Here is a 12,840-nt window from a genome sequence, read left to right as displayed (position 1 = left end):
ACTGTAAAGTACGAGCAATCAGAATTTAGATTTTAAAGGACTATTCAGAGCGTGTTTACTTTTAATCACTTGTACTTGCACTCTGAGTGACCACGAGGTCATCAGTGCCAAATTTAATAGATTTTTAATATCTTTACGATTGAGTTATCTGTTCAGTTATATTTTCTGGAATCAAATGGAACGTTATTTCAAGGACATTCCTTTGAAAATAAACATCTGTTTATATAAGTGAAGTCTTGTTAAATTAACAGTCTCATAACACTGTTTATTTTCTCTAGAATTAGGGAAAGATTACACAGTTCTTTCCACAAAATGTCCTTGGATATTATCATGAAATTGTAGACCCATAATATGTAGCGTTGCCTTCTTCCTATTCAACATAAAGGTTTAAATGCTGGTGTTTTTTCACATCTAAAATGCCAGAACCAAGTTATACCACACATTTGTAACATTTTAGCTGTAGAATTTGAAACCCTCCCAAAAATACCAAAGACCAGGATACAGGCTCGTTTTACTGCTGTCCAGTAAGAAAAAACACTCCAGTCATGTTTTCTTCTTGCCCTGTAGTGTTACATCATCACAGAGCAGTTGAAAAGTGCAGGAAGTGTTTTTTTTTTCTTTAATTCAGTGCATTTTCTTTTAGAGCATTTCGCTTTTTGGTCATTTTAGATTAGAAAGATACCTGAAGGCCAGAAATCTCAGCACCCGAAAAACAAAATGTCTGCGAGGTGTGAAATGAATGATCCGGCAACCTTATCAGTGTGCTCTGGGTCTGTAAAAATCATGATTATCCATAGCTGGGTGGCCTGCTTGAAGGAAGGAAGGTGCAAATACTTGTGCTTGTGGTTCTAGAAGAAGTTTCAAGACACTGATTCAGAGCCAGAAGGAATCTTCACAGACACAAGATAATAACTTTATAGTACTGTTGTGAATCAATTTAGGTTAATTTATTCTTCTTTTCAGCAGCCATAGGGTGGGATTGGGAATAAGGGGTAGGTAGGAAGTGGCACTGGGTTCATATTTGAGTTGCAATTTTTGCCACAATCTAACATTTCTGTTTTTTGTTCTAGGTCATAAAGAGACAGACGCAGGTGCATGTTTACATGTCTTTGACTAAACTGTAGATTGTATAGAGTATTGTCCCTGTAAGAGTGCATTAAGGCTCCTTTGTGTTATGTCTCTGTGCCTCCACCAAACTACATGGATAAAGAGTTTGGTCTGTGCCTGCTCTATATGTAAAGAGTCCTGAGACAACTTCGGTTGTGATGTGGCGCCAAATAAATAAAATGTAACTGAATTTATTAAAAGAACTTTTAGAAAAACTTGGCAACCAAAAGGAGGGATTTCATTTGAATGTGTTTGCTGGTCTTTGATATGGGCTCAACTTATTGCTGAGCGGTGTGAAACTCTTTGTGCCTCTGTTCTTTCCCACTTCACTTTGTGTGGGTGTGTTTCAGAGGACTATTCAAATTCATGTGAAACGCTGCTGATCATTCACTTACTACTGTAAGTGGCCTGGAAGACAGACGGAAAGAGACTGAGAGGGCCTGTTTATCTGTATGCAGCCGATATATGTTGTACACCACTGAAAATATTTTCCATTGCACTTTCCAGAATGGCTGCACAGTCACTGTGCCATGACATATTTGTACAAGCCTTTGGAACCAGTCAAATATGGAGACTTGCCCACTTTTTATGTCCTGTACGACCTACAGGAGCCTCTCTGTGACCTACTTTCCATACATAGCTGACTCTTGATCGGCACAACCCCCTTCAAACGTGTCTTTGCTTTGGGGAGTGTCCTTCCATGGCCTTCAGCTCACAGCCCTGGCTGACGTACAATGTTGCACAACTCTTTTAAAATCCAGACGCTTTGCACAAGGCAGAAAGCAAAAAACATTGACCATGGACTTGGATATGAGTTAATCTGTCTAGTTGTTTTGTATTCTTTAGACTTGGACCTGCAGGCTCCCATAAAACCAAGTGGGAGAGCATTGTATCATTTGTGACCTCATAAAGACAAGGAGGAACTGAAATTTAGCAAACATTTAGTAGGACGTAAGAAAGTGGAATATCCCATCTAACACATTATATACAAAGGCTAAATACTGAATAGTGAAGAATAGAAGAGACAATAACTCAAATAAAACAACAAAATAACTGAAATAGAGCTAATATATATGCTTTCAACAATGATTTGAATACTTAGGACTTCAGTTACCATGTCCGAAAATTCTCAAAATCGTCTTAATTTTAAAATTTTAATAGGGTGAACAGTGCTTATTTTATATGCCCTGTAACTTTCTTAATTTTCTTTACCTTCTTTAAACTGGGTTAATCCTTTTTAGTTACCCTCCACACATCTTCTGTTCATGATACTGGGCTCTGTTGTAAACCATTTGTCTCGGTTAAATCAACAACACATCAGGGGAGGCAAGGTTCCCACTTAACAACCCCCAACGACTTGGCCAGGTTTTGCCTCAGATTTATGACTGTATTACCTTTACATGGCACTTACTGAATAGCAACCTGGTTTATTAACCCTGAACTGAGCCTTTGTATCAAAGATCAAACTAGACAGTGGCACAAATGGTAGCAGCATTATACAGTACCCTGTGTTTTCATCAAGTATCAATCAAAAGATGGCAAAAATATCACTTTTACAGTCACTTCACTGTTTAAAGAGCTGGAAAATGACCAGGGGCCTTCTTCAATAATATGGTCAAGGTTGTTTTTATCAAGAAGCCAGATGAGCTGGGGGGATGGGCAGCAAGTAGACAAGAGCTGCTGTGTGTCATTACAGCCTGTTGCAGCTGTTTTAAACGCACCACAACAGGTTTAACCTACACACACAGGAAGTGTGAAACCATAATCCGTTTTCCGTCCACATTCGAGAAGTATGTAAGCGTGTCGGTAAATCTAAACTGGGTACGTGTTTACCTTATTTGAACGGAGGATTGACATTACATAATACTAAACTACATATTATGCTGCCCCAATCCTTCATATGATGTTGTGTGTAAGCGTCTAGTTACTTCCTCTGTAATGTAGCTTGAAAACGGAACGTTTTTTTTGCGTTTGAAACCAGCTGGTTTCGATTATTTTCTCACTTCTCTCAGGAAATACCCGATTTCCAACAAAGGAAAGGAGAGGAGGGTCGGCGATTGACGTCACCAGTCTGGCAACAGGCGTGAAAGCGTCTGTCTATCTCTTCAATTATTGGTTGTTCGGTCCGTGCTCGGCGTGTGATTGGTCAGTTCTGGGTAAGAACGAGCTACATATCCCTGCTGTAGATTCCATTTTGTTGCAATTCAGACGGAGTCGGGAGAGAGAAGTGGCGCCGTACGGCCACTTTGAACACCACAGAAACTTCGAAAGAAACGGATTTGTAGGAAATATAGCTTGCTGTAGTTCCTACAAAGTCCGCCGAGGGATTTCAAAGGCTGATCTCACATTTCTCTGACGAAGGGCTTCATCGACCAAGCCTGAAGAAGTCGGTAAGAGAAGCAGTGTTTGTGAGTCGTCGCCATATTGAGCTCACCGTTTCTTTGTTTTGGTTTGGTGCCAATGTACTGTGACCCAGATCGCAAAGGCGTTATTTACGCACCAGTAGTTTTGGATGTATTTATAAAAATCCAGCTCCCATCGAGTTTATTAATATTTACTGCTCGTGTGTGTCAAAAATAAAACTGCCACACGAAGCCACCTCAGGACAAAGCGACAGCACTGAATGCAAGCTAGAGGCTCACGAACAAAGTGGGATAACATGTCGCAGTTTTCTTATGTAACGTTTGTTACAATAATCGCCAGCAGCTGCAAGTTTTATATAACGCTATCATTAGCACGAAACCATGTTCCACACAGCAGCCCCTTTGGTGTTTATTCATTTTTTGCAGTGGTCGATGAAATGACGCACTCTTATAGTTTACCATCCCCCACCGTAAACATAGCATGTTTACAACGGAAGAACACCCGAGCGTCGGGCAAATCACGTCTATTTCACATTTCTAAGTGACATTTTGTTGTCCCCAAGGTCTGCGACTTCTTGGAGCATCGTGCGCCGAGGTGAGTTGATGTTCAGCTCGGCTCCACGGCAAAACAGCGCTCATTGGCACATGAAAACCTCAGATCTTGCTGGACACAAAAGTGCAGTGAGAAGTAGACTGGAAACTACTTCGAGGACCTGGGGCCCGATTGGAGGTGAAAGATTGAAGAGAGATCTCTGTTTCGTCAACTTTCTGACAACAAAGAGGTGAGTCTGGGGCTGTTTTGCTCTCCGTTGTGTGTGGGGGAGGGGCGACTCGGGCCTGCCTGTCTGGTGTTTCTGCACGTAACCCTGTGCTTGTTTTCATTGAGGGGCGGCGCAAGTGTGTGCGTGCTGTGCGCATGGATTAGGCACTGTGAAGTTTCACATTGCGTATAATTAAATATCACCCAATCAGATCACACAGAAAACGTGGATTTCAGTGCACTTATATTAACAATATATCCTCATCCTGTAGGTGACACGTAGTGCAGAGGCATTATGGGAGGTGGAGAGAGGTACAACATTCCAGTTTCCCACCCTGAGCACCCTTTGCCCAAGAAGAACCACCAACTTGGTCGGGCGAAGCAGAGAAGCCGTGACCAGAACGGAGCAGCAGCATCTGCAGGAGGGGTAGGGGGCCGTCACCATCATGGCCACCGTCGGGGCGACAAAGGCGCAGCCTACCACAGGTCTCCAGAGGCACGGCAGGCCGTGTCTGCAGAGAAGAGTGCTTCTGTCCGTTTTGCCACCAACTATGATCAGAACTGGGAGGGTGCGGTGTCTCACCTCAACACGTTCCTGGCCACACAGGGAAGTCCGAGCTACGCGGGGCCTAAGTTCAGCGAGCCGCCCTCGCCCAGCGTGTTGCCTAAACCCCCCAGCCACTGGGTGTCCTTCCCAATGGGCTCCCGTGACAACAGGGAGATGATGGCCTTCCAGCTCAAAAGCCTCCTCAAGGTGCAGGCCTGAGAAGGATAGCCACACATTCGTTCGATCGTTTTTAAAGCCAATGAACTGGGACTCTTTTGAGGGCACACACCCACCAGGAACACCTCAGTGCTGTAATACTTTTAGCTGTTTTTAGATTAACGTGTTAAGAGACATTTGCATGTTGTGAATGTTTATTCAACACCCTTTTTTAAAAGATATTGAGATCAAGATATTACAGCCCTGGAGCCTTGCTGGTCGGTGATGCTTTTTATGGAGTCAGTTTCTGTGACTATTGACAAACTGGATATCCTTTGTACTTCGTTTTGTTCTTTTTAATGTTGGCCGTCAAAGCAGATTGAGTGTACTTTTTCCCCCCAAAGAAGGAACATAGTATAGGTCAGGTAAATTCCCAACACTTTTACGGTCCATTTCTGTGGACAGACATGCTTCTTCATTGACGTACATGATGATGATGATTCTTTAGAGCCACCTCTGAAGCTTAAGGTGCTAAAGTAAACTCACATTTGTAGCATTTTTTTGACTAGGGCCCACCTTCTTTTCTTTTATGTATCGTGTTCCTTGTTTGGGCTGGAAAAGATACTCAACTGCAGTTCTGCAGGGAAAAAGGCTATCTTGGAGGTAATAAGCTGTAGTGAGTAAGTACAGGTAAAAGTGTAACCTCAAAGTGAAGGGTAAAAAGAGACCATGGCACACAGGCCTTGGATGGTCAACTCCTGTACCTTTTTTATTGCGCTGTGCGCACATGCACTATAGGAGTTGAGCTTGTCTGAGGCCCACAATACTCTATCATAGCATTATTTTGTACAAGTCCTTTTTTGTTGTGGTTGAAAGATGTATGAACTGCGGTGTGTAACCAAAGCAATGTTTTTGCTGCATTGTTTTTTTTCCTCTCTCTTTTTTGGACATTCTGTGTGGTCAGTATTGTTGCTGCTGCCACTTAAACCTTGCCAGCCCGAGTGGTGAATGGGTTCGAGTCCCGGGGCACTTCTAGCTGTTCATCTGTTTTAATCAGTACTGTTATTGCTCCCCAGTTCCAGCCTATTCAGGGCAGTGCTGCAGCTTTAACATGCGGAAGAGGACCAGGCTTGTATGTGGGACTGCTCAGTTTCACTTTTTAAGTCATATGACCTGGTCCTGTTGGCTGTATGCATTAGCAAGCAAGGTAAGGCAGAGCTGAGGAAGGTTTCTGAACTGAAGTGGCCCAAGGGACTCGACGTGAGGCAGGAGGCTGGTGTTTATGTTTACACAATGGGTCTCAGCGGTGACCATACCATAATCAACAGACACTGCCTCTTGCCTCTAGTTTGCCCTCTTGCACTGCAATCAGACAAGTTTTAAATAAGTTACAGGTTAGGATGCTATTGAAATGATGGAGGCGTAATTGACTATCTCCCTATGGATTCTCTATTTTTGTTATTCAATCCTCTATTGAGGCTCTCTTTGCTTCCCTTTGCAGAATTGGAGCTGTTTATGGCCAGCCTAAAGATGACAAAACAAAGTATGAGAGCTTGTTTATGTGTTCAAGAGCCATGTATATAATGAAATGTATAAAGTACTTGTAGCATATGTACATTTGCAGGCTGAGTTTGAGGCCTGGCTGACAAAAGTATTTTTAGTAATAACACTGAATGTATAAGACATGCAGAGGACATGTCTTGACTTCAATACTGAAGAATATTTTTGTTAAAAAAATCTGCCTATAGCATTTGTCAGTACCCCTGCACTGTTATCTTTCCAGAGATCTTGCACATGTTTTTTATTGTTTTGTATTATGCAGTGTAGGGTGAAAGATGCTAAATGCAAATTAAGTAAAACTGCAACAAAATATCAATTGGATCCAAAGGAGACTTGCTTATGTATGTATTTGAGTTCTGACTGTGCTTACAGCATGTAAGCATGAAGCTTTTAATCTTGAGTTGACCTGTTGTGCCTAAGTTGAAACCCATGCTGAAACTGACTAGTTTCATGAGGTGGCAATGCCACAAATTGACCAAATGTTTTTACCAGAACCATCTTCATTTCTCAGCTGTTCTTCCGCCAGCTGACAACTGAACAAGGTCTCATATTGTAGAAGTACTACCTGCTTTTGGTTGTTCATGTCAACATTTTCTTGCCCTGATTAAGTCATGCATTGCAATGTCTCCTTATTCTAAATTTGAAATGTTAATGAATTGGCTGTTAATTTGTCCCCCCTGAAATGTCACTGAAGATGAAAATGGCCTGTTTTACAATTGGTATCAATTGGTGTTTAAAGAAAATGTTAAAGAATACACTATGAATTGATGACAAAATACAAAAAAAAAAAGAAAATAAATCCCTTCCCCTCCCCCCAATCCTTGTCTGTGTTTGAGTATCTTCTAATTGTTGCCTACATTTGTCTGTAGGGGATCTGTAGAACCCAAGAATAGACCTTTGGTGTTCATTGCTCTCCTAGATACACTTCATTCAAAAAAAACAAGATCATTTATTTCTTTTATTGACAAAGCATAAAGTAAAACAAGGACAACGGTACTAGGGAACACTTAAAACATTGAACTGACTGTTACAATCACTGAACAAAGAATGAGAGATGAAAGCAGCTCATCTTGGAACACATTTTCACATAGACAGCAATACTGGAGTATTTGGTAGCAACTAACTGCATTCCATATGTCATCTATAGTATAGTACAATTACTATAGTATACACTTTGCCTGCCATATATAAAGAAATGCCGCTGAAATCAGGCATCTGAGGCCAACGTGTTTAGTAAATACTGGTAAGTCTAGGCCTGAAGTAAAATTTTATTCATGTTTACATGATAAACAAACAATAGAACCAAACTGAGATGGGCATATTCACAAGTGAATGGATGTAAATATTGCTAAATCAAAAGTACAAAAATATTTTTGGCAAACCCCCCCCCCCCCCCCCCCCCCATTTACAGCTACCCACATTACAGAAGTCCAAAGAAAAAAAAAACCTGGACAAACTAACCAGGGATCAACTGTGCTTTTCATCATTCACTTTAGAACAAAAACCTTTCACGGTGCTAAAAAAATATTTTTGCTGCGCTCTTCCATTTGGCAACAGTCTCCTCCATAATATGATGATAACAAATGCAAACATAGAGCAGAGCACTCTAATTATCATAGTCGAAAGCTGAAAAACATCCTTGAATACAGATTAATAGAGCTTTGGAGGAACAGATAGTCAGTGACCTCCAGACTTTCGTCCAGCCCAGGACCTGGAGCGAGAGCGTGACCGGGACATGGATCTAGAGTAGGAGCGGGATGGAGATCTTCCCACAGGCTGTTTCTGGGAGCTGGAGGCTGGGTGGAAGTCTTCAGCTGGGCTGTGGGACCTGGACTGGCTCTTTTTACCTTTAGGCCTGGATCTGGAGGGTGAAGGGGAGTGTGATGCAGAGTGGCTTCGTGAGCCGGGTTCATGGTGTGTCCTCTGGTGGTCACGGGGAAGACCTCTATACCTGGTAGGATGGTCACTACTTATTAATGATAAAATATGTGCATTGCAAAGCTTAGAATAGTACAATAGTCCTCGCTTATTTTAAAATACTGCAAAATGACAAATTAGCGTACTTGTCATTTTCATGGCTTCGGCTCCGTCTGTGCCGACTGTATGACCGGGAGCTGTTGAGGAAACAAAAACAAACCAGTTTTTCAGGGTGTAACTTTCAAGAAGAATAGACTCATCATATTCAGGATGAGAGAGCAGTGAGTTACTGTAGCAGTGTGGCCTCCTGCTTTTTCACAGATGTGACTGTTTTATACTTGTTCCAGAGAGAAAGTCAGAATAATAATCCTTTTAAATTTCAGTCTTCTTTGATTTTATTATCTTGCTCTTTCCTCTTATTGGTGTGTTGGGGAATAAATAAAGGGACAGATCATACCTGAGTTAAAACATGCATGATTTTTCAAATATGATACGATTTATCATATGAACCCTGAAAACAGGCCTCATCTTGTGATGGGAGACCCTGTTTCATCTTCCCTTTTGTAGTGCTTATTGTTCTAATGTGAAGAGAACAATTAATTCTTCGCCATAGACCCGGGACTCGACACTGTCCTGTGTGACTGATCCTTAACTTCCTGGCAGGCAGACCCCAGGCTGTTACCACATCTTCCACCCTGACTCTCAACACCGGTGCCCCTCAGGGCTCAGCCCCCCTGCACTCTCTGTTCATGCACGACTTTGTGGCCACCCACTGCTCCAACACCATCAAGTCTGCTGACGACACGATCACCATCAGCCTGATCACCGGCAATGATGAGACGGCCTCCAGAGAGATCAGAGCCCTGACATCACCATCATTAATGTGACTAGTGTGGAGAGAGTCAGTAGCTTACGGTTCCTGTGGGGACCTGATCTGGCCACACCAACATAATCACAAAAACAGCAAGACACTGTAATTGCTGTGCATATGCCAACTTCAACATAAACTTTTTTAAGTTTAAGTAAATAATGTCTAAGTTTGAAAAATTTCTTGATTTAGATTATACTTAATCTAATTACTACTTCCTGAGATTTCGACAAACATTTGATGCCAACATTTTGATGCTACAGACACATTTAAGTCATTATTTGAGAAGTATTTAGATTTGATACCCGGCCCTACTATTCATCCCCACACTTTGAGTAACTTATTGACTGAGTGTTGATTAACTAATGCAACAGCAGAAATCATAGGTTCTTAAAGTGAAAGAAATTAAGTAAACGTTTTGTTTAAGTTACTGCAGGTGCAATAAAACAAAGTTGCTGACAACTCACTCTCTGGGGCTCTCTGACCTCCGAGGACGGCGCTCATAGGAGGGGCTTCGGGACCTGTGTCGATCATAGCTGCGGCTCCGGGACCGTCTTCGGCGGCTATCCCGATCATCGTCATAGCGGGAGAAACTGCGGGGGGAGTGGCGCTCCTTGGATTTCATCTGGCTAGGGGCTTGATGGACAAATTTACATCAGGTAATTACATTGATAATTATAAACTCAATATTTCTGAAAAATACTGAAAGAAACTTTCTAAAAGTTAATCGCATGCTGCTTAGATAGGAATACAAATTGTTCATACTCTTTCTGTCTCCCTGGGCAAACTGGATCTCGATCTGACGCCCACAAACCCATTTACGGTCCAGGTTGTGAAGAGCGTCCTCTGCATCTCGCACATCTTCAAACATGCTGTATTGTTAAGGCCTTTCATATTGACATTTGGAAAGTTGGGACAGAGAAGGCTGCACACATCTATAACAGTTACAGACACACAAAAAAAAGGCTGCAACACAGGTTGACAGCTCTATGAAACACAGCTACTGGATTTAGATCAGTGCAGTGAAAAATCTGCCATTTCTGGTAATGATTTAAAAGTGAAAAAAAAATGTCTTCAATCTGAAACTAAACAACATAAAAATGAATCAAAAATTTATAAATCTATTTGTGATTTCAAATTGTGAGGACAAGACAAATATTGATGGTGATCAGATTCGGTAGGATACAAAAAGTTTGGCTTGTTACCTTTAACATGCTTGACCTTTGACCTTCAGCTTGATCTTTATTGTCTTGGCAGAAGAACTTGAGGTTTCCTGCTTGTCTTTGCCCAATAAACACTTTGCTTTTCCTCCCTTTTGGTAGACAAATGGAAGCCTTGGCGCTCTCTTTTCTCGTCTTTGTATCTTCATTCTTTTGCTCTCTCTTTATTTTTCCCAATTCCACTACTGCTTGTTGCCTGGGTGTCTTTGGCTTGAATCTACTCTACAACCGCCTTTCAACTTTCTTTGGTGTGGAGTCTCCAGAACTGTATCTTTACAATTCTAAGGCAACAACAGAAGAAATATTGGTTAGGAATACGTTGAAATATGTAAACAATACACTTAATAACAAAATTGTTCTTAGAAAATAAAATAGCATTAAAAAGCATTGCTACACAATGGGATAAACACTTATGATATAAAAACAAATTATTTCTCCAGAAAAAGTTGTCAGGTCATGTGTCGTTGAACCCACTGCAACCAAAAAGTCAGATTTAATGCTTTACAATCCCTCTGTGAAAACAACTTCCACATAAAAACTAAAAGAATAAAGGATATTGAATGTAAGCAAATCCTCTTGTCCGCCGTGTATAGAAGTCAAGTGGAATGTAGACATCTACAATAGGTCCATAACGACCAAACTCACGTCGTAAATCCTCTGGCCTAAAGTGTCATGAAATAAGCACATTTATTTTGCTGGCTACCGTATGAATTGAACTGGAGCCCAGTGTGCAAGGTATACACAAGAGCTGGTACCAGAACAGCAAAAGACAATACTTATCTGCAGACAAATCCGATTACTTTCCCACTTCAAAAGGAAGTTTCTTCATTTAAAGGTGTAAATGTACAAATAAAAACCAAGCCAGGCAACTTCACATATCCACAGCAGCCATAAAAGCCAGAAGTGGCATGCACTATCTCTTAACAGAGGTGTCAAAGCCACAGGGGTTAGCGGCCTGAAAATGACCTTTTGGCGACGTTTATTGTAGTAATATTTCAAAATGTTTTGGAGAAGCACCACTGGTTAAAAAAAGCCCACAAATATGTCAGAAATACAAAGTGTGACAGTAATCTGTGGTCTGACTCTCATTTGTTATCAATTGTAGTATTTTGAATATGGATATGCTATGATATGTTGACTTTGGGGTGAGCGCAAAACAGCACATTGGTGAAACTTTCAAGGTACAACCATAATTATGTATATATTATTGGGAATTATTCTAGATAAAACAGTTCCATTGAAAACTGCAGAACAAGGTCTGTGCAACTGGTTTTGGATGATTTTTTTCAATAACTTGGGCACAAAATTTCATACATATCAACTGTAGGGTTGCACCAAACAATTATTTTTACTGATGATTATTTTTTTGACAAATCAATTAGCTATTTGGTTCTATAAAATGTAAGCAAATTGTGAAAAATGTCTATCAGTGTTTCCAAGAGGCCAAGATGATGTCTTCAAATGTCTTATTTTGTCCACAAAAGAGAGATACTCAGTTTACTGTCATAGAAGAGAAAAGAAACTAAAGAATATCCACAATAAAGAAGCCAGAATCAGTGATGATTACTAATTAAGCTGCCCATACACGCACTGGTACACCGTATATCGCTATAGTTATAGTATTAATGCAATGTTTGGAATTGGGACATACGTTTGATAAGAGGCTAACGCTAGTAACAGACTGGTGAAAAACTGACACTCAGCAGTTAATTTACATGCACGTAACGTAATTCAAACACGAAAGTCACGCCACAGAACGTTACTGCAGTTACTGCCGATTATTAATTAATGTCCTTCATATAAAAACAGCTTGTTTTTTGGAGGAGTAACGTTAACCTCACTTTCAGCAACACATCCTTTTAGCTTCTCCGTTTGCTAGCTAGTGATTAGCAAGCTTATGCAGGGAAATCTGTGAAGTGATAGCTGCTGACTGATATCTGGGGCAATATTCCGTTAGAAAATAACTATCACACATTTTCTGCTTCCCTGTTTGGGATCATGCGTGACGTTGACGTCAGATAAACATTTTGGTCGTGACAGATACGTTTGCTAACTAGCGTTGCGTTAGCTTAAGCACGCTTTCATACACGCCAGCAGGGTTAAAATGACAACATACCTGGACTCGTCGGCGATGTTTCTAACGAAGAGAGATGTATTAGGCGGTCTCAGGTACCTCGCCATTTTTAACTACTCGCAGCTACAATTTGGAAGCCGTCAATTTGTTTCTTACAGCTCGTTTTTCACCAACACGAATGATTTACCGCAGCTGACTAGAACTTCGTGATCAGCGGGCTCCTCGCACTGCGCATGCGCACAGATGCATAGCCACGAAGGCACGCACA

General features: G+C 41.2%; 2 protein-coding genes across 2 annotated transcripts; one reads left to right on the top strand and one right to left on the bottom strand.

Moving 5' to 3' along the window:
- Positions 1–3,297: 3,297 nt before the first annotated feature.
- pnrc2 (proline-rich nuclear receptor coactivator 2) lies at positions 3,298–7,311 on the top strand. Its single transcript, XM_041943402.1, has 3 exons — positions 3,298–3,497; positions 4,034–4,252; positions 4,503–7,311. The coding sequence occupies exon 3, from the start codon at positions 4,526–4,528 to the stop codon at positions 4,994–4,996; it is 471 nt and encodes a 156-aa protein (XP_041799336.1). The 5' UTR covers positions 3,298–3,497; positions 4,034–4,252; positions 4,503–4,525; the 3' UTR covers positions 4,997–7,311.
- Positions 7,312–7,934: 623 nt separating this feature from the next.
- On the bottom strand, positions 7,935–12,790 carry srsf10a (serine and arginine rich splicing factor 10a). The gene is made up of 6 exons (XM_041942411.1): positions 12,615–12,790; positions 11,056–11,160; positions 10,044–10,147; positions 9,746–9,914; positions 8,557–8,607; positions 7,935–8,444 (listed from the first exon to the last, which is right to left on the bottom strand). Exons 1-6 carry the CDS (start codon positions 12,677–12,679, stop codon positions 8,171–8,173), a joined length of 768 nt encoding a protein of 255 aa, XP_041798345.1. The 5' UTR covers positions 12,680–12,790; the 3' UTR covers positions 7,935–8,170.
- Positions 12,791–12,840: the final 50 nt, after the last annotated feature.

Source organism: Chelmon rostratus, chromosome 8, assembly GCF_017976325.1.
Source record: "Chelmon rostratus isolate fCheRos1 chromosome 8, fCheRos1.pri, whole genome shotgun sequence".
NCBI classification, from domain to species: Eukaryota; Metazoa; Chordata; class Actinopteri; order Chaetodontiformes; family Chaetodontidae; genus Chelmon; species Chelmon rostratus.
This window is presented reverse-complemented; position numbering and strand designations above follow the sequence as displayed.